The sequence below is a fragment of the Brachyhypopomus gauderio genome, chromosome 14, assembly GCF_052324685.1.
Source record: "Brachyhypopomus gauderio isolate BG-103 chromosome 14, BGAUD_0.2, whole genome shotgun sequence".
NCBI classification, from domain to species: domain Eukaryota; kingdom Metazoa; phylum Chordata; class Actinopteri; order Gymnotiformes; family Hypopomidae; genus Brachyhypopomus; species Brachyhypopomus gauderio.
Genome location: NC_135224.1, coordinates 3,661,508 through 3,682,976, shown reverse-complemented (window position 1 = coordinate 3,682,976; position 21,469 = coordinate 3,661,508). Strand labels below are relative to the sequence as shown.

General features: G+C 47.4%; 4 protein-coding genes across 8 annotated transcripts; 2 read left to right on the top strand and 2 right to left on the bottom strand.

The window, feature by feature from the left end:
- Window positions 1-1,865: 1,865 nt before the first annotated feature.
- On the top strand, window positions 1,866-7,322 carry tada1 (transcriptional adaptor 1). The gene is made up of 8 exons (XM_076972618.1): window positions 1,866-2,141; window positions 2,618-2,709; window positions 2,937-3,002; window positions 3,860-3,960; window positions 4,507-4,719; window positions 5,004-5,155; window positions 5,424-5,580; window positions 5,967-7,322. The coding sequence occupies exons 1-8, from the start codon at window positions 2,047-2,049 to the stop codon at window positions 6,117-6,119; spliced, it is 1,029 nt and encodes a 342-aa protein (XP_076828733.1). The 5' UTR covers window positions 1,866-2,046; the 3' UTR covers window positions 6,120-7,322.
- LOC143474939 (transcription factor Jun-like) lies at window positions 7,314-9,031 on the bottom strand. Its single transcript, XM_076972619.1, has one exon. The coding sequence runs from the start codon at window positions 8,608-8,610 to the stop codon at window positions 7,627-7,629; it is 984 nt and encodes a 327-aa protein (XP_076828734.1). The 5' UTR covers window positions 8,611-9,031; the 3' UTR covers window positions 7,314-7,626.
- Window positions 9,032-10,131: 1,100 nt separating this feature from the next.
- Window positions 10,132-18,201, top strand: fggy (FGGY carbohydrate kinase domain containing). Of its 5 annotated transcripts, none has more exons than XM_076973116.1 (16): window positions 10,136-10,541; window positions 11,079-11,345; window positions 12,015-12,123; window positions 12,664-12,815; window positions 12,923-13,011; window positions 13,399-13,514; window positions 13,605-13,733; window positions 13,945-14,048; window positions 14,249-14,356; window positions 14,784-14,845; window positions 15,125-15,269; window positions 15,349-15,423; window positions 15,562-15,682; window positions 15,813-15,907; window positions 16,859-16,920; window positions 17,567-18,201. In XM_076973116.1, the coding sequence occupies exons 2-16, from the start codon at window positions 11,145-11,147 to the stop codon at window positions 17,604-17,606; spliced, it is 1,608 nt and encodes a 535-aa protein (XP_076829231.1). In that variant the 5' UTR covers window positions 10,136-10,541; window positions 11,079-11,144; the 3' UTR covers window positions 17,607-18,201. The 5 variants fall into 5 exon arrangements, with proteins under 5 accessions (XP_076829229.1, XP_076829228.1, XP_076829227.1 ...); XM_076973115.1 differs by having other exon boundaries at window positions 10,143-10,541; window positions 17,616-18,201; XM_076973114.1 differs by having other exon boundaries at window positions 10,132-10,541; window positions 15,562-15,907.
- An 11-nt stretch (window positions 18,202-18,212) lies between these two features.
- Window positions 18,213-20,626, bottom strand: LOC143475300 (peroxiredoxin-6-like). Its single transcript, XM_076973117.1, has 5 exons — window positions 20,468-20,626; window positions 19,538-19,694; window positions 19,015-19,161; window positions 18,765-18,911; window positions 18,213-18,563 (listed from the first exon to the last, which is right to left on the bottom strand). The coding sequence occupies exons 1-5, from the start codon at window positions 20,557-20,559 to the stop codon at window positions 18,435-18,437; spliced, it is 672 nt and encodes a 223-aa protein (XP_076829232.1). The 5' UTR covers window positions 20,560-20,626; the 3' UTR covers window positions 18,213-18,434.
- Window positions 20,627-21,469: the final 843 nt, after the last annotated feature.

The following is a 21,469-nucleotide window of genomic DNA, read 5'->3' as shown; positions in this document are numbered from 1 at the left end:
TTTACATGGTTCAAACCAAAGAGCAAAGTATGATTTCTTAAGCAAAATACACTTGCTTAATAATAAATCAGAAACTTTTGTCTTTTTTGCATGCATGCATGGGTGTGTGTGTGTGTGTGTGTGTGTGTGTGTGTGTGTGTGTGTGTGTGTGTGTGTGTGTGTGTGTGTGTGCATGTGTGCGTGTGCGGGTGTGCATGTGTGTGTGAGTGTGTGCATGTGGGTGTGCGGGGGTGTGTGTGTGTGTGTGTGTGTGTGTGTGTGTGTGTGTGTGTGTGTGTGTGCTCATGTGTGTCATGCAGGTTTTCCAGACATCTGCCTTTCGTTTGCAGTTTTATGGGTTTTTCTTCACCCAGTAAATATGTACTGACAAACCACAATGAAGAGGCGTTAGTGCCAGACTTCTGTGTCTCAAAGTGCAGAAGGCAGGATGTTGTTTTGCAGTACAGGACACCAGATAGTCCACTACAGACAGTCCGCTTCAGACAGTCCACTACAGACAGTCCGCTTCAGACAGTCCACTTCAGACAGTCCACTTGAGACAGTCCGCTGCAGACAGCCCACTTCAGACAGTCTGCTGCAGACAGTCCACTTCAGACAGTCCACTTCAGACAGTCTGCTGCAGACAGTGCACTTCAGACAGTCCACTTCAGCTTTCTACTGTTTTTAACCCGTTTGCCTTCCAATGCACATAATGAACCTCATTGTTTCACACATATCAAACTCCTGAATATTATGGGATTGTACGTGATTTGGATGAGCAGAGAAGCCTGCCATGATTATAACAGTTATAACTATTCCACTATTATAGTAAAACCTTAATAGCAGTGTTGCAATACACCCTGGTTAGAACTCATGAATACACACACACACACACACACACAGTAACATACACAGCTAATTCGAGAGTTGTAGGCTTGTTGGAAAATTTTCCCTGGGATGTGTTCTTTTTCCACAATAATCCACGTTTTGCACATGCCTAGTATCAGGTAATATTGTACAAGTTCCATTTGCCCCCTACTGGCAAAAGAAAAATATACACATCATGACAAAATGTGTATCCTTTTGTATGTTTGAAAGAGTCTGTTAAATACTCTCATAGTGATTGAGCCCCAAGTGAGGGACACCCCAAGAATACTGGACATTTTTCCGCTATGTGAAAGATACAAGGATCACGTGCTGCTTCTGCCAAACATTCCAGTGATCAGAATCTTCTTCATGGTGAACTGCAATCCCATCATGCAACAGTGTCAGAAAATCTTCCCCAAGTTGGTGGAACAGTCATACATTCAAGTATGTATTCAAGTATTGTAGTATGATTTGTGTTTGTCACATAATGGATACTGTACTGCAAAGCTCATGATCCTATTAATTACCCAACCAGGAATGATGGTCTATACTCTAGAATGAAAGTCTATACTCTCCAATAGGTGAGAAGAAATGTTGTATACTGCACTGGTTTTAACCACCGTTGCATGACAGGATGCCGTACACCATGAAGATAGCAATGGTTGCATACTGGAATATCCAGGTATCGCTACTGGTCGCATACGGCATACTGGCTTGGAGCTCAATCCATATGTGAACAGTATGTAGTAGGCTATTTTGAACACAGACCATGTAGCAGATATTTTGCTTAGTGAAGTAGTGTCTGGTAATTAGACGCAATTGTCTGTAAAACGAAACTGTATTTCCATATATGCTGTACATTGCAATATATATTTCTATTATTTGTTTTAAATAACTTTCAGAATGTCAAAGTATGTTACTAAAATCAAAGATTTTTTAACTGCAAGGTGAGGCGCTACCACTCCCGGTCAGCAGGTGGCAGTCGTCTTTTCTCCCGGAGTTAGTCTTCAAAAAAAAAAAAAAAAGCACAACAGTGTGGAGCGATTTTAACAGGCTTAACGAGGACCCGTGTACATTGTGTGTAGGTCCTGTGATCCAAGTACATGTCGTGGATATTTAAAATAATTAACCGGGATATAACCGTGTGAATGTCCAGGCGGTTGTTGGTGAAACCCGCAGTCGCCCGACTCCGTTAGCTCGATGGTGGGCGCCGACGTCGCCATGGCAGCTCCCGCCAGCGAACTCGAGTTAGCCAAGAAGAACTTAACCGACGCCATTGGCGACAATATAAAACAGTGAGTGTTTTTCTGGCGTCGTTTCCCCTCGCGGAGTCTGTCAAACGCTTGAGGTTGAGGAGCTGCGGGGATCTCTGAGGTCTAAGTTAAGGTTTAAGTCTCAAGTGAGGCTTCAGTCGTCGCTAGCCTGCTAGCTGTTAGCTGGTTTAGTCCTCTGTGTGACTAACTAGCGGCCTGGTTAACAGGTCACCTCAGGTTAACCAGATAACATTAACATTTAACCAGATAACATTAACCAGATAACTACTGTACCTTAATATGTACCCGAGATAGGTAAGTAAGTGTTCAGAAAAGTAACTCGCTAGCCAACAGATAACTGGGCTGGTTAAACCTGTAAATAAGTGAGGAGTCGGGGGGGGGGGGGGGGGGGGTGGTTAAGTGAGGAGCCAAGCCGCAACTTTGAGACTGGCTCCCGTTTTCTGTCGCTGCCTCACAAACCTGCTAACGCACCTGTGTGTTTCTGATCACCGTTTTAGCTACTGGGCACATTTGAAACTGTGGTTCAAACAGAAAATCAGCAAGGAGGAGTTCGACGTTGAAGCTCGTCGTCTTTTGGGCCAAGATAACGGTGAGCCTCACACTTCCAAGGTCGCTTTGGGACCTGTTCAGAGTCTTGCATTTAAACTGATAGTAATAGTTACATTATTGGGCATCTGTTTGGGATAAAGTTTATACACCCCTTGTGATTTTTGCCTTCTGTTTTAGGTGATTTGTGTCTTTGAATAATTGGTAGATTGTGTATTTACTTATAATTATACTTATAATAATATATGGTTTTTATTTTTCACTTGGCAGTCCACGTTCACAATGACTTCCTGTTGGCTATTCTTACACGCTGTCAGATCATTGTCTCCAGCCCAGGTATGATTCCCTGATCTTGCATTCAGCTGAAATGTTTCAACAATGCTGGCTTACATCTGCCAAAAGATGGCATAAATTTGGAGTATACTAAAGGAATGTTTTCACCCAAAGTCCTAGTTCTGTCTCTGTTTCGCTCCCAAGATACCACAGGGAGCTTTTCTTAAGTGTAGTCCTCCTCCTGTCAGTCATACGTAGGATATGTGGCCATCTTGTGTTTGGTAATGACTACTGCATCGCTAAAATCCAACATGCTCAGGAAAATGAGCTGCATGTGTCTTTAACAGAGCAGTAGAGGGACGCTGGTGTAGACACACTCAGGGGGGACACACTCAGGGGGGACACACTCTTGGCTGCAGTGTGCTCCCAAGCTGGACCTGTCTGAAATGTATCCACATGCGCTGATTCACTGTGCGCTCTGAGCCACGTGGTGCTTTTCAGCACAGCTACTGTATGTCTGTTGGCCATGTATAAAGTTTTCAGAACAGACACCTGTCCTACAATAGCAGTTTTAGCGGTTCGTAAAGATCAGACTTGTCTCAGTCCTACACAATGTCCTACACTTTATATCCTTTATAGCTCGATACTGTATTTTACTTCATGGGAAATTCACCAAAACCAATAGCCGTTTCTCAATATCTTTACTTAAACTGGTAAAGATTAAATACTCTTAACAGTAGTTAAGACATATTCATGGACAGGTTTTAATGTCTTATAATTTAACTCTTAAGTACTTTGCTCCCAGACTTAACACTACTGACTGCTCTTTTCATTTAATTATATCATTTGTTTGATTGTTTTTTAGTTGTCATTGAAATGAAATTTTTTTAAAGATTTGCTGTTGTACTTTCCTCCACCAGATGGCGCTGGCTCATTATCGTGGACAGGGAGTTCCACATCAAAGCCTTGCAAGGCAAATAAAGGCAAAAAGAAATTTTCCTCTGTCCGTCAGAAATTTGACGTAAGTTTGCCTTATTTGCGTTTTGAGCCTAGTTCAGAAAATGGCTGTGGTGAGCTGTGGTATTGATGTCTTAAAGAGGAGAAATCCAAGCCTGTGTAAGGTTGTGGCACCACACAAGTGGAGTGAAGAACACTGTTGGACATTAGATCTGTGTATTACGGCTGCTCGATAAGGACAAAATATTATCTATCAATTCTACTGCAGCATATTGGGATTCTGATATGCTTTGCAGTGAAATATATAAATTTATGAACCCTCAATGTAAACACATGCATGCATTTTTAGCAAACATGCATAAATCTTTAATAATGCTGAATGCTTTCGAAACCTTGTCTTTGCGAATAAAATGTTATGATTCAGAGGGTCCGAAACTCTAGCACCCAGTACAGAGGCGGTGATTACTGTGAGGACTGGTTAACACATTGTGACTCGATGTCCGTGCAATCGCAATAAAAATCCACAGCCGATACATTGTGCAGCCCCTGCTGTGTGATGAGGTTGTCTCTGTGTCTGTGTGTGTGTGTGTGTGTGTGTGTGCGCGCGCAGCACCGGTTCCAGGCCCAGAACCCTCTGAGCGGGGCGCAAGCTTTCTGTCCCCGCGAGCCCGTCCCGGAGGACGAGGAGACGAAGCTGAGCGTGCACACGCTACTGCTGCCCACACGTGGTCAGCTCGAGGCCCGCATGATGGTCACCGCCTTCGAGATGGGCCTGGACAACGTCACCGAGGACGCCGTCAACAGCATGGCCTGCGCTGTGGAGGTGTGTGTGCACGTGTGCTGGCACTCGTGGGGGAGGAGGGTGTCTGTCGTGTGTGTGTGTACACGTGTAACACACCAAGCTGACTGACACACTGGGCTGTTTATTGTTATACAGAGTACACAGTATCTGAAATAATCTAGACTTAAGTAAAATCAGATTAAATAAATTGGAGGTAGTTTCAAATGGAACTGGGCTGTAAAAATAAATCTAGAGGTGTGGAGACACACATCGGTGTTTTGTTTTTGTACTATTTTGAATGTTTGGTGCTTGCTGTCTCCGCACAGGTCCACCTTAAAGACGTCATCACTGCGGTGGTGTCGCGCAGAAAAGCGTACCGTCTGAGAGACGGGCACTTCCAGTACGCCTTCGGGAGTGCGACCACGCCCCAACCCTACCTGAAAAACAGCCTGGCCGCCTACCACACCGTCACAGAGTGGTGAGTTACTGCACCCACTGTTGGTTACTTACTGCATTGCACTCTGCTGTTGCTGATTTTACAGGGGCAAAATCAATATTGCAATCATAAGTATTGATAATTATATCAAAATAATGAACTTAGTTTAAAATGAAATGTTTTTTGTACTCTGAAATGTCATGATTAAGTGGTGCTAGCGGACGCCGCAGGCAGCTAGGGCGTAGCTAGCGCCAAAACACTAGCGCCGTTTTAGTGCCCTGAACCTCCAGCTGTGTTGCCGTGCCTCCAGCCCCCCTCCCAGCGCCTCTCTGCCAGCTGGCCCGCCCCCCCAAGTGTCTCCCGACGATGCGGAACAGCAGGCTGCCCTGCTATTGGCCTGCTCTGGTGACACTGTCCCCGCCCCCCTCCCTCCCATTGGCATGTACGATCTGCTGGAAGCGCTTCAGGTGAGAGACCAGCCCTCTTGTTTTCCAACTTGTGACTAAACCCTGGGAAGGCTTCTGCATTGCAAAGTTAACTTTGTAGTAATAAATAAAGGTTTTACGGGGTTTTAAGGTTTTATGTAATTTTATGCTCATCTTCCCAAGTGAATCTGTCCTCTTGGGCTGCTTCTGTGCAGAGTCATTTTTCCTGTTTTCATCTTTTCTCGTAACATTTTGATGTTATTATGATGTCATACATACGTAATACGTGCTTTATGATCTTAAAGTTTTAAACTCTGCCCCTTTACTACAAGACTGCTGGGGAGTTGCCCCACAGACCTCTATCAGGCACACACACCGTCTCACATGTGCGTGTGTGTGTGCGCGTGTGTGTGTGTGCGCGCTGCCAGGTTCACCGGCAGGTGGTGCCCTCCCACACGGTCTACGCCCTGAACATGGAGCGCATCCTGGCCCGCCTGTGGCACCCCAGCCACGAGGAGATGGAGCAGGACAACATCCACCGCCAGAGGCTCGCCGCCAAGGAGGGCCTGCTCGTCAGCTGAGGGCCTGGGGGCGGGGCGTGGTGCCAGGGGCGGGGCAGAGGGAGCTCTCTCTCTCTCTGACTGGTCATAGTTCACGTCTGACGTCTCGCCCCAACATGAGTTTGACCGGTCCGCTGTTGCTTCGCGGCAGGAACGCTACATGAGGTGTTTTGGTGCGTAAAAGACACTGCTGTTGCCATGGTGACAGTTGACATGAGTGGACTGACCGTCTCAAGGATATTGAAACTGGAGTGGGGTTGTCTGGCTGGGTCAGCTAACGCGGGGGCAGGATCCAGACCTCCTAATCATGGTGTAGATGTGTAGGGTCCAGAAGAACCCTGCCTGTAGCGCACACCTGCACCACCGCAGACATTTACCCGCCAATGGACTGGCTACCTACATGCCACACAAACCCCTCCTACATAAAGAACTTTTATTTTGAAAAAATAAATTTATTTAGGAAAAATACGACTGAAGGATTTTGACACAAATGTAACAAAGTTTACTTGGAGTATGGGGGTCTTGATGTTTGAGTAGAATCTTTTATTGCTTAAGTGTTCTTGGGTTTGTGGGATGTATTATATTATAGAATCTATTTGTGGTGTTAACTGGTAACTCCATATAAGTATATAATTGTTTTTGAATTACGATTACGTTGCTAAAGAAAATAAATAGCTTTTAACCAGTTGACTAAAATAATTTAGTCTTACAGGTTTATTTCTTATGCTCTTATAATCTGTCATCAAGTTTTTATTCATGGAGTACTTAACATTATATGTTGTTCTACATGGAGTGTCTGTGCAATGGAAAAAAAATAGTAAGCAGATTTAGTAAATATGTCTACAACATTATTCACTCATTTATAAGGTGCCCAGCAGGTCAGTGTTGTCGGCAGCAGGTCAAGGACTTGTTTGTAGCAGGACACACTTTTCACAAGACGGTCATTTAATTCCTTTAGAAACAAGAGAACCGTCATATGTTTAAAATGACGGATCAATATCCCTAATGTAGGCTGCCTAAAATTAGACTGGGCACAAGATAGACAACGTTTAACTTCTCTAACAAGACGGCCTATTGGGAAGTGTGCATATTATTTAAGCAAGTTAATGAGTCGTGTTCATGTAAATACACAGAGAAGATTGTAATATTTTGAGGAGTGGCATACTTGTGGAGGGATTTAATAGTCGAAGTGTGTGTCAAATAAACGTGACTAAGTTTCTTCCACATATAAAATAGTTTTACTATGTTGTCAATATAAAACAGTACAATGTGACAGACTTGTAGAATATCTAAAAGGTCAGCACTATATAGAGCTTCATTAACATGTGATAAAGAGTTCAGTGAAAACTATATACATTAGCCAAAACAGACGTGGCAGGAGTGGCCCATGCGTTAACACAGCACTGTCTAATAAACCAGTAGAATAAACCAGTAGCGCCCTTACACAGGGTGAGGGTAAAATACACAGCTGAATCTGACCAAAACTTTGTCTTTGTTAAATAGAAAACTTGTTTTGTGCGCGGAAAGCTCAGGGCAGGGCCCCTCGGAAGGCCTGCATCTGCTGGGTGAGGATCAGGCGGCAGCCGCTGTTGACGTGATCCATCACCTTCTGCTTCAGCTGCGCCACCTCGTCGCGCAGCAGGTTGGCGGCGCCGCACAGTTCGGTGTTGTGGCTCTTCAAGCCCTTCACCTTCTCCTCCAGCCTCGCCAGCCGCTCCAGCTTCCTCTTCCGGCACTTGGAGGCCGCCACCCGGTTCCTCATGCGCTTCCTCTCCGCCTTGATCCGCTCCTGGTTCTCCATGTCGATGGGCGACAGCGGCGGGGTGTCGCCGTTGATGTCGGGGACCCGCTGCGGCTCCTCTTTGAACGGCGGCGCGCGTGGTGGTGGTGGCGGCGGGGGCGCGCGCTGGGGCACGCGCGGCGGCGGCGGGGGCGCGCGCTGCAGCTTGGCGCTCCTGCAGTTCTGCGGGGGGAGCGCGTCGTAGCCCATGCAGGACGGCGCGTCCCCGTACGCGCCCAGGTTGGTGTACTCCGCGGGCGCGCCGCAGGTGTACGGCGCGCCGGGCGTCTCCGCGCACGCAGGCGGCGCGTCCGCGCTCGCCGCCCCGTCCGCGGTGCCGCTCGCGGCGGCGGGCATCTGCTGCTGGTAGTGCAGCTCCGCCAGGGCTTTGACGAACCCGTCCGCGAACCCCTCCTGCTCGTCCGTCACGTTCCGGGGACACAGGAACTGGGTGGGTGTCGGGGTGGTGGTGATCAGGCCGTTGCACGACTGGATGATGAGCCGCTCCAGCTCGGGCGAGGCCAGCTTGAGGAGGTTCACGTCCGGGGACGTCAGTATCTCGCAGGCTTTGGCGCGCATGTGGGGCTTCAGGGTCCTGCTGGGCTCGCCGAGGTTCAGGGTCATGTTGCGCTTCAGGCTCTTGTACCCGCCCGCCGCCGCTCGCTCGTGTTGGGAGACCAGAGCGGCGCTCAGCGCCTCGTCGTAAAACGTCGCCTCCATCTTAGTGTGCATGAAGAAGTGGAGAAACAACGCGCCTCCCAACTCCACCACAACACTTTTTATTTAGAAAAGTCCACCAAACCCAGAACCCACGTCGAAGTTCAACAACTTCTCCTCTGGAAAAGTGGCGTGTAGCGCTAATGCGACTTCTCCCCAAACTTCTTCTGACTCCTGGACCATGAGAGGTGTCCCATCATAATCATCTCCCCACTTAAATAAACACGCCGCTGTTCTTCATCGGGACGAAAGTTCGGGCTGTTGTGGCCCCGTCCTGCAGCTCCGGCTCGCGGTTCCCCCCGTCCTGGTATCCCGCAACATCTACCACCTCCAACGTGGAAACAAAGTTTTACAGCCCACAGTGTCTTGGACCGAAAATAAAGATGAGGTCATGTTGGACTGAATTCACTGGTCCGCACCAGCGCGGTGGGCGGGGCCTGCGGGACACGCCCCGCCCAGCGCGGTGCTTCATGGGATTAGGTAATGCGGTTATTCCCTGAGCGGTGCACCTCGGGATTACGTCTTCGTGCCGGGATCAGATTACCGGCAGTGTCGCCTCTGCCGCGTCCTACGTGCCACGTCCGGTGTCCGTGGTTCAGTGACTAACGGAGGAATTGTCCGTTTAACAACGAAATATCTGCTGTTTGTGCACGAAATGTCACCAACCGAGTTTATTAAAAATAAATAAAATAGGTCACACACGTTTCTGACGACTTTATTTGGGTATATTTGGGTGGATATGAACCTGTTGGGTTTATTTTCGTGTCCTGAGGTGAAAACATGGACACTGTAGTTTTTTTTATCAGTGTAGTTCACAGTCAAAGGTTCTCTAAAGTAAAACGACACGATAAACACACACGACGACCGCGCTGCTCCTGTCCCAACACCACACACCAGCGCATTCACGTCCTTATATGACATTTGGACCGTGTTTGTGTGGGTCCGCTCCGTTAATTCGTTGAATTAATCCCGTTAACGCCGTTTTCGTTGCGCATACACCAACATGTCAACAAGGCGGCCCCCGGCCACTGTTGCCATGGCGACGAGGCAACAAACACGCGAAGGTATTTGGCGACGATTAATCGGAGTTTCAGCTCGTGAACGTGTTTTTAAACGGGCCGCTGTCGCTCCTCACGGCCGCGGGGTGTGTGTGAGGGTGATGTCGGTGTCGCAGTGAGGGGACCGGGGTGCTTGTGGATGATTTGCGAGAGAAAAAGCACCGATTCGGTGACGGGGCCCTTAACCGCACGCGCAGCGTGGAACTTACAGCACGCGTGACCTTTGACCCGATGGACTACATTATTATTTATAGGGGGTCTGGCTGTAACGGTTTATTTAATGCTTTACAGTAATTTATTTTGTTTGATATGTATTATGATTTATTTATGTGTATTATGTATGATCAATATCTAAGTACATGCTACAAAATATATTTATCTCCTTAACTCAATATTAAAATATTTATTATGTGTGCTGTTAATGGTGGTGTGGTGTTTATTTTTGTGACAGGTTATCACTGGTGGACTACTTACAAAATAGAAATCTGGGTTATCGAGTTTTGGTCTATTTTGTAGTCTTTACAATCTATTGATCCTTTATCAACATGGGGTTTGAGGTTTTGTCTGTTTATTCCTTTCTTCAAAGGCAATCGGGACCGTCCTAATAGTGGATCAAAACGTCCAATTCTTTGCATAACTTTAATGTAAGAAACGGACTTGTGATATGTGTACTTCCTTTAGACTACTCATGTCGTGATAGTCTAGACTGGAGGTGTCGGGACTTGTCAGGTCCGCGTTAGTCACTGATTCTGGGATTGTTGTTGCCGTTTTCACGTTTGTGGGTTTGTATGACGTTTGGCCCTTCACACTCGCCGTAGTTCAAAGTAAAGCCACACGGCTTGTTATGAGTCTTTAGAAGAATTTAGAAACGTGCTTCTTTCATTTGTGGTAAATATGTTTTAATGAATTAATCAGATTTTATGTTGTTAATGAGCAGAAATTGTTGTTTCAATAACGAATATATACGAGTAGAAAGTGTGCGTCTAGGCTAACGTTACATGTATTCCCGTAATCCTCTTGCGTTTATCTGCATAAGTGTTGAGATTAAAAGATAAAGGATTCCACGAGCAAACGTTATACGGGCTTTAATTGTCGCATTTAAATAAAGGGGGGATGAAAATGCGAGTAATGACCATTTAACCTGTTCTACAAACTGGCAACGTTTTTAAAACTTCATGGCATCAGGCGACCTCTATATGGCAAAGTTAGGATAGTTCATCTAGCCTGTCTGATATACAAGCATCGACCCAACACGTATCCTGGTCCCTGCATATACACACGTGCAATCAAATACAACTGTCATGTTTTTAAGCATGCAGAAATTACAGAAAATTGTAAATGTGGTATTTGAGGCTAGTAAATAATATTTTAATTAGACTGCATACGATCGAGATGTTTTAACCTGATTATAATTGACTATTTCAGCAACCGCGAGATCATTGCACTTTCTCCACTAAGCAGCAGTTCCACTGCCTTCGTCCGCGCGCTTCAATGACAAGTCCCCGCGCCGCGCGCGACCCGTTCTACGTCGGCGTGGACGTCGGCACAGCCAGCGTGCGCGCGGCCTTGGTTACGCGCGCGGGGCGCGTTGAACGCGCAGCGGAGGAACCCATTCATATCTGGGAGCCTCGGCCGGGCCACTACGAGCAGAGCTCAGAAGACATCTGGACCAAGTGCTGCAGCACGGTGAAGGTGAGACACGTTACACAGCCATGACCTCACGCTCCTCCTGGAACCCATAAAGCTTTCTGGTAGCATCGCTGCGAAAGGTGATCCGTTTGTCTTTTAAAAAATATATTATATATTGATATTGTTGTCACAGAGCAGCTTTGGATACATTTAAGTCTAGACACTTGATGAATAGGACAGAGGCAGCTGTGGAGAAATGGGGAAAAGAAAATCCAGATTTGTGATCAGGAAGACGAAGCTGATGAGAGCCAGGCACAGAGCTGGAGCCACACAGAAGGGTTTACACGTGGAAACAACAGGGTTGGGTTCATTAGAGGGATGGGGGTGAGGGTGTAGATCATCCCGGAGAAAGGCACGAGAGGTCAGGGGTCAACATTAAAGATCTGGCAAAGGTACAGTGACGTACCCGCTGTGTTGAACATTTTAATGAGTTCAATATGAGCACAGGCAGGTTTAGAATGCAAAAAACAGGATAAGAGTTTACACATGGGTCTGGCTGGTTATAAATCATCATATACGTTTTGAAAGGATGTGTAAAACGTTAAGGATTTCTTTCTGATGTCTACATTTGTTGTTTTTTTTTTTCTTTTCAGCTAAGCAATAGCTTGACTTAATAAAACCCCTGTGAAGGTTCCTTGTAATTTCACAAAGTCTCTCATGTGGCTATTGCAGAAAGTGACTGAGGGTGTTGAAGACCGTGTGCGGGGGATCGGTTTTGATGCCACGTGCTCATTGGTGGTTCTGGACCAGAACTTCCAGCCTGTGGCGGTCAGTCTGGATGGTGAGTACCACTTATATTGTTCCCACTTGTGCATTTCCCAGAATGTTGGTAGAGAGTGAAAGTGAAGAGGGGTCAGTTAATGGGCCTTTTATTAAAACAAGACCACGCTAACTGGCTAGCTTCTATTCTCTGCTAGTCACTCCTGAAATTATCTGAATGTTGAATTTCTAATCTGGATGCTTTACTGCCAATTAAGAATTTAAGCTGACAGAGTGTGCTAAGTTAACAGATGTAAATCAGTCTGATTTTACTTGATGAACTGAAACGTGTCCTCAGACCATAAGTGTTTGTTAGCTGTTCCACCTTAAAATAAAACTGCAAGGTGGAGTTTCTTATTTCCTGTTTGCAGTCGCATGAAACACTCATACAAGTGTTCATGCCTGATTTCTCATAAATAGTGGCATGTCCAGATCGTTCTGGAGAGTGTGATGAAAATAACACACACACTGCTCTGGTCATGTTGGAGATCTTGGCTTTTCTCGCGGAGATTCAGCGTCTCTCTCCTCACTGCACACATCACCCGTACCTCTGTGTCCCCAGGTGCTGTCGAGAGGAACGTGATCATGTGGATGGACCACAGGGCCACAGTCCAGGCCTCTCGCATCACGGCGGGCGGCCACGCCGTCATGACCCGTCTGGGTGGGGTCATGTCCCCTGAGATGCAGCCGCCGAAGTTACTGTGGCTGAAGGAGGTCTGCTTCTCTCTAGAACTCACTCCGCTTACCGTTCGGCCGGCACCGTGTCTCGCTGCCTTCTGCGTTCAAACCTTTCCGTATTTCCCATCTCACCGTTGGGTCAGAACCTGGGGGGCAGCTCCTGGAAGAGGGCAGCACACTTCTTTGATCTTCCAGACTTCCTGTCTTGGAAAGCAACAGGATCTCTCGTAAGGTGAGTGTGTTGTTGTCGCATGTCTGACCCCATCAGGGCTTGTAGTGTGCAGCGGGGGCCTGCAGCACATCTGATTTCACTAACATGGCTCCCGTGTTTGGTGAGCAGGAGTGCTGGTTAGTGAAATCAGGTGCTGTGTAATTTTGGAGAACATACATGTAAGCAGTGTGATCCTTGACGATGACCATGTTGCGTGGTTTGTAGCTGCTCTTTGGAGTAGACCTGAATTCAAAATGTAGTGCTCTTCAGTCTTATCCACAAGGGGGCAGTGTTGACGCATCTGTGCGGTGGATGTACACTTCAGTGGCTCACTCGTGGTGATTTTCAGTATGGACGTAATCGGAGGCCTGGGTGTCTCTGGGTTAACGCAGCTCTGCTGTGCCTTAGATCTTTGTGCACCCTGGTCTGTAAATGGACCTACTCCCCCCCTGAGGGTTGGGATGACAGTTTCTGGACCTCCATTGGTCTCGAAGATCTGCTGGAGAGCAAGCATTCCAGAATAGGTACATGTTTTTCGTTCGTCATGTCCTTCCTGTATGTTTTTGTCACATGCTGCCATGACCTGCATCTTTCTTTGTTCTGGACACGTGCAGGAGAGAGCACCTGCCCTCCGGGCAGCCCTGTGGGGGCCGGTCTCACCCCGGGGGCCGCCGCCGATCTGGGCCTGGTGCCGGGAACAGCTGTGGGCACGTCGCTCATCGACGCACACGCAGGGGGCCTGGGTGAGGCGCCGGTCACGCAGCCAAAGGGCTTCCTGGTGGCACGGGGGCTTCTCGTTTGGCACGACGTGTGTGGAGATGTTGACTCTGTACAGGGGCGTGGCAGGGTTAAAGGTCACACGGGGACAACTGCGTCCAGGGATTATAGGATGTTCTGTAAACATCACGGCTAAGACTCGGCATGTTGTTCAGCACGCACACTTTCCTATTCCAGGTGTTATTGGAGCTGATGTGAGTGGGCACCGCCTACCATGTGAAAACCAGCCAATCACGTCTCGTCTTGCTCTCATCTGTGGGACGTCCTCGTGTCACATGGCTGTGAATTTCCCCTTTACTCCCTTTTAACACACATGCACACACACACACATACACACAAGCACACACACACACACACACACATACATGCCTTCACACACATTATCTTATCTGCATTATGATTGCAAGTTACAATAATGTGTCGAAAATATTTTGAATTTTTGAGGTGTGTGTTTGTGTGTGTCTGTGCGTGTGCTGTACAGGTGAGCCAGAAGCCCTTGTTTGTTCCAGGTGTGTGGGGCCCTTACCTGTCTGCTATGGTTCCAGGTCTTTGGCTTAATGAAGGTGGTCAGAGTGCTACTGGAAAACTGGTTAGTCCATTCATATCCAGTTTGGTCCAGTTCAGGCTAGTTTAACTTCTCTTCCCAAATATATTGTACTGTACAAGGTCTTTGTAAGTCTATAGTCTGCTAATACTGCTGATCTATTTTGTCTACCTGTTAAGTTGATCTTTATGCTACAAGGGCTTTGGGTAACTGGACCAGTGTGTTGAGTAACATTAGTTATTCCTTTAGGATACTTGTGTACCAGTGTCATCACATCCCATTCATGTATGTGTTACACGAGGAGCATGCGGTGGCTATTTTTAACCCATGGTTTTGTACCACAGCCTTGAAGAGTGTTGACTGTAATATATTGTGGGGAGTGAGGATGGATCCTGAAGTATGGCGGCCCACGTTGGATGTCGGGGACTAATATTACTGGGCTATTTTTTGTTTTCTGTTATTTTTCCGCCAGATTGATCATGTGGTGTTCGGACACGCAGCCTTCTCTCAGTTAAAACAACAGGCAGAGAAAAGGTGTGTTTTCACTCATTACTTAAATTATATTAGTTAACTCTTACACTCTCTCTCTCTCTCTCTCTCTCTCTCTCTCTCTCTCTCTCTCTCTCTCTCTCTCTCTCTCTCTCACTCACTCATATGAAAAATCAATGTGCATTCATTCTGGAAATCATTTCTTCCTGCTACCATTTGGGAAACAAACCAAATGAATGAGGAATTGCACACAGTGAATATATTTGAGAGCAGAGCTCCTGTAACGCTCGGCGCGCCTGTCGCTAACGTTTGCGTGGATTACAGCGGAGAGCACGTGTACTCCATCCTGAACCGCCACCTGGAGGAACTGACCCCTCAGCACCTGGACCTGCTCGGCGCCGACCTGCACGTGTGGCCCGACTTCCATGGCAACCGCTCTCCTCTCGCTGACCAGAGCCTGCGGGGCATGGTGGGTGTCTCGCTGACCAGAGCCTGGGCTACCCAGGCCTGTTTGGGTCCTACCCAGGATTGTTTTCTGTCCTACACAGGTTGTCGGCCTCTCTCTGTCCCAAACTCTGGATGACCTGGCTCTCCTTTACCTGGCTACAGTGCAGGCCATCGCGGTGAGTTGGTCCGTCATGAAGATGCAGTGTCATCATGGGGTCATCATGATCATCATCATCATCATCATCATGGGGCTGGTCTTGACTGGGGTCTGTGCGTCAGGTCTGTCATCTTCTTTGTTGGGTGATTGGTCACAGCTGGGCACCAGACACATCGTGGAGGTGATGAGGGAGGCAGGACATGACATCACCACCCTCTTCCTGTGTGGGGGCTTGAGTAAAAACCCCCTGTTTGTGCAGATGCACGCCAACACCACAGGTACGTATGGAGGCACGGAGCTCCACCAACTGCCTCGTTCTGACCTGCCTTGCTCATGGGCAGAGACGGGGACCCCCCCTCCTCTCTCTCTCTCTCTCTCTCTCTCTCCCTCCCTCCCCCCTGTTTGCAGGTCTACCCGTGGTGCTGCCTGCGGAGACAGAGGCCGTGTTGGTGGGTGCTGCTATACTGGGTGCTTGTGCCTCAAGGGACTGCAGCTCCCTTCAGGTAGCAGCTGTACAAGTGCACCTCCGACTACAGACACACTCACACACACCCCCGACTACAGACACACTCGCACACACCCCCGACTACAGACACACTCGCACGCACCCCCGGCTACAGACACACTCGCACGCACCCCCGGCTACAGACACACTCGCACGCACCCCCGACTACAGACACACTCGCACGCACCCCCGACTACAGACACACTCGCACGCACCCCCGGCTACAGACACACTCGCACGCACCCCCGGCTACAGACACACTCGCACGCACCCCCGATTACAGACACACTCGCACGCACCCCCGACTACAGACACACTCACACGCACCCCCGACTACAGACACACTCACACACACCCCCGACTACAGACACACTCACACACACCCCCGGCTACAGACACACTCACACACACCCCCGGCTACAGACACACTCACACACACCCCCGGCTACAGACACACTCACACACACCCCCGACTACAGACACACTCGCACGCACCCCCGGCTACAGACACACTCGCACGCACCCCCGACAACAGACACACTCGCACGCACCCCCGACAACAGGCGCACACACACTTGTGTGCGCCTTTAAACACATACAGCTAGTGTGAGAAAGTGGCTCAGGTGTCAGTACATTTCAACACATAAAGCCTTACGAAGATTTGAGGGTTTCCACTGAAATGCGAGCACAAGGAAAGAAGCTGTGGGGTTAGGGTTTGGTTACACACACACACACACACACACACACACACACTGCATCACCCTCGTTGTCCTTCACAAGACCTCAATGAGGCCACAGCTGAGTGTGTCAGTCATGCAGATCCTTGTGTTTAGTCTGTCTGATCTCTCCCACGGTGAAAACACCGTCAGCGTCAGCAGGCTGCCTTCATTGTTGTGGTCTCAGCGTTTCACCCAGAGGTCACGGGGTCACTTTTGTGTGCCGCTTTCAGGAAGCCATGGAGACGATGACCAGAGCTGGAGCGGTTGTTCACCCTAATCTGGAACTGGAGAGGTGGGCGCCGGATGATGATGATGATGATGATGATGATAGCGTGGGATGTTGGGGGGTGGGGGGGGGGGGGTGCGCGTTGGCGTCAGACGAGACGTGTGAAGCACAAAGCATTCATGGCCCCAATTAAATTCATAAGTGACACTCTGTCAGACAGATGTTAAACTGTGTTAATCTCTAATCACTGGGGTTTTGACAGATAATCAGGCCTTTAACAGGTGTTAATGGGCAATGGCAGGAGTGATGCTCAGGATTAATTAGACCCTGACTTTACTTCATTCATTAAGTTCTTCAGATTGCCACATACAGGATGCCTGTCTACTCTATAAACCTCTTTAAGAATTTAAGCAGACTGCAGAAACCTCAGCTAAGAAGAATTACGTTTATGGCCTATTCACAACAATTGGATTTTAGTGCAGCCATTATCATGATGTATCTGCTCTGAGGTTTTAGTACATGACTAAAGTTCTGTGGGTTTATTGCTATTCTGCAAAGAGCCTGAACTGCATTAAACTGATCCTGGTATTGACCTCAGGATCAACTCCAGATTAGTCTGAGCCTGATCTTGACCTCAGGCTCAGCTCCAGATCGGTTAACTCAGCCCTGCTCCAGTACTATTCCTATATTAATTTCATATGCACTTAAGCAGGTGGTCGGCTTGTGATTGGCTGGAACTGAACCCGTCTTGACCCCTTCAGCTTCTACAGCAGGAAGTATGCCGTGTTCCTGAAGCTGGGGGCCCATCAGCGGGAGTACGCAGCCCTAATGTGTGACTGACCGCTCCTCCGGCCACCAGCGGTCAAGTCCTGCAGTCCTGCTGCCACCGAGGCCACTGATTGGCTGATTGCTCGTGTGAGAAGAGCATCCGGTGATGAGCAGCTGGAATATTTATAACGACGAGGCTGAGGAATGAAAATGCTAATTAAGATACCGAAGACCAGCGTAATCCAGTTCAGAGATTCTAACACGGTGACTGAGGTGTTTATTCGTAAACGCCCTCGTGACCCTCTGTGTGTAACTACAGCTGTTCCAACTCTGAACATGTAGATATGAGCAGATCCAGAATGGAGAGAACATTAGGAGATTTGGCTCTCTGTGACTGAACATCGGGGCGTGTGTTAGCTTTCCTGTTTGTGATCGTGACACTGAAACATTTTTTTAAATGATGAAATGATACAAAATTTGTGATTTACACTTTCAAAAATAATTTTGTCTTAAACAGTTGGAAGAATAAAGGACCATAATTCTGGTTTGTAACAAAGTACATTAAAAGGAGAGTCGACAGTACTGGTACGTGTGTTTCCATATGTGCTTTTATTTCCTGTTTTGGTCGCAAATACACAACTGGTGTTACTGGATGCTGACATGCATGTTAAATCAGGCTAAATCGTGTATTCAAGCGTGTGGTTGGCTACTTCATCTGTGCGGTTCAGTGTGTCGTCGTTTCTCGTGGTTTCCCTGTGATGACTACGAGCAGCGCGGAGGACCATGGGGTCAGCGTGGGCCCTGCGAGATGCTCACGGCTGAGGTGTGTAGCGCAGATATTTCTTCCCCGACGGGAGGTCTTTGGTGTACACCCCAGCAGGGAACAAGCTCTTGGCTTCTTCTTCAGGTATGGCAGGGGGGACCATGACACAGTCCCCTGGCTTTTTGAACAGTGAAGAAGAGGTCATCTTGTGTTTTTGAGAAGTCACGCATTTAATATGACTCAACCACATTTGAACCCTTAGGCTGGAACCAGCTACCTCAGATTAAGTGCCTGTGCAGATTAAGATTGTGCCTGTGCAGAAGATAATATTGTCAGGCAGGCTGTGTTGTGCTGCTTTAGTAGAAGTCTCTCCCTTTACCTTCCAGTTTACAGGTGTTGCTACCCGTTTATGTGCTGTTAACTGCAATGAATCGATCACTCGTAGAATCTCATCAAAGTTCCTGCCTGTGGTGGCCGGGTAGAGCAGCGAGAGTTTTAGCTTCTTGTCGGGGCCAATCACAAACACCTTAAACAAGCAGACACCGACTGTGACCCACGGTAACAGTAACCCACAGCAACTATAACGAAAGCAGACTTTGGGGGCAGAAAACCCGGTGAAATGTACTCACGCAGCGGGCGGTGAGCGGCATGCCAGACTGGTCCTTCTCATCAGGGTCCAGCATGCCCAACTCCACGGCCAGATCCCGCTTAACGTCTGATATGATGGGGAAGGGGAGCTCGGACAGGCTCTCGTCATTGTTGTAGGCCAGGATGTCCTAAAAACATTAGCACTTAACCTTGCTAAGTCCTGGCATGCTTGCTGACATGGCTAATGATGAATAAGGAACTAAAGAAGGACATTATTTGGAATGAAAGAGACAGCCACAGTACCCAGTTAGCATAATGCCAGGTGTTCACAACATGGCTGTTGGAGGGTCACTGGTGAACAACCTGGACTGGCAGTCCTGGCTTTGCTAACTAGTTAACAACCATCAAGCCTTTCATGAACTGGTTACAGAGAAAATATGTGTTTCTGTGTTACGCAAATAAGATCACGCTGACTGGTATCTTTCATCTGACAGACTTATGAGTAAATCTGAATGAACAAACTACATAATCTCCATAAAAGTGGTACAGAGTGACATGGCAAACCTTGCTCCAGCTGTAATGGTCCTCAAGGCTGTCGATGGACAGAGCGATGACCTTCACGTTACGCTTGGTGAAGTGGGGGCTGAACTCGGCCGCCCGGCCCAGTTCGGTTGTACACACCGGGGTGTAATCCCTGGGATGGGACAACAGGATGCCCCAACTACAAGAAAGACAGAATATCAGTGGGTTAACAGCAAACACAACCTCAGCCAGATCTTCCCACAATCACCCTGCAATTGTGAATTATTTCTTTCAAAATTCAGTTCCCTGTATTTGTCCAGTAGCCTATACTTTATCCAACCCACCAACTGTATTTTTTTATTCTATGTTTTACAGAGATGTTTGAGAACAGAATACACACGCACTAGGCGATGTTTGTAATAATCTTTCCATTTATAAAGATGTAGGTCACACCGACTGGGCAGCCCAAAAGCTAAATTGTTCATGTCGCTCTGATGCAGTCTTATGTCTAACCACATCCAGCTACATTCATCAGCATAATTCTGTGAGGTTAGAAATATTTCTTTTTTTTTTCTCTTTTTGCCGGACCATGAAAGAAAAGTTGTATTTCCTCCCTGACACTACGACCTAGATAGGAAGGAAAGAAAGACAGACAGGTGGGTGGAAGCTAATGGTGGGCTGCTTGGTCTTTACTGTTTATGTGACCGTCAAATAATGAACCAAAATGTGCACTAGTGCAAAATATATTATCTACATCAGGAAGTGAGACAGAAATAATCGTGCATCGCGATAAGTTGTCAGTTAATTAAACTCAACGACACGTTTCAAAACCACGAGATATGCACTATAAAACCAAAACTAATAATAGCGATGCCATTTCAAACGAATTCCTAAAATTATATGAAATAGTATAATAGCAACATGCGAAATGTACATTAATTGCCCTCACACATAATATGAATAACTACTCACGAATCTCCCAGGAAGTCGTAGAGTTTGAGTTTGCCGATTGTAGTGTCGGCTTCAAAGTTAGGGAAGACATCTCCGAGTAAGAGTCCGGGCATGGTGCAGTGTGTGTGATCTAACCCCAACCAGGGGCGCACCACACCGCAACTCTTCCGTCTCACGCATGTGACCTGCCTCATAGGAAATCTTATTTAAACACTGACTAAGTTCATTTCATTTCTGGGGTAGAAATGACATAGCTAAAGGTTCTCATGAATCTTAATTCATAACTCTTAATGAGAAATTATACTTACTGTTTTTACTGTATGGTAAAGTTTACCTAATGCGTTGTTATTTTGTCATTTTACACATGAAAGTTACCAGGTGTATTAATATATAAATACTAATAGTAGAATACATATTAATAATGGACAATGCGTGTGCCAAAGAAAATGTGCATGCTAATACAGAGAGGTGTGGTGATGCACTAAAGGACCCGTGTGATAGCAACATCCACAGATGCAGTATGGCCATATTGTGGGACTCTATTTTAATGGGTGAAGGTCAAAGAGGTCAGAGGTCAGAGTGGGATACACCCACTTTGGTGGTGGAGAAGGACCGAGCTAAGAGACTGACCAAAGGGTGATGGATAACCATCCAGACATAGTAGAGATGGACACACAGCAGAACAGGGCCGTAGTGATATATGTAGCAATCTCAAGTGATAGCAACATCAGGACCAAGGAAATATCCCGGGGTGAGAGAGATAAGATACAGGAGGAGACGGCACCTCCCATAGTCATGGGAGTACTGGGGACTGTGACCCCCATGCTGGGAGAATGACCCCCATGCTGGGAGAATGACCCCCATGCTGGGAGAATGACTCCAGCAGATCTCAGGAACAACATCAGAGATCTCCGTCCGTCCAGAAGAGTGCAGTCAATATTTAAGACATTAATATTTTATTAAATTTAGTGCTTATTAAACCTGTTTGTAGGAGAATTATTTTGTGAGATGAAGCATGAGAAA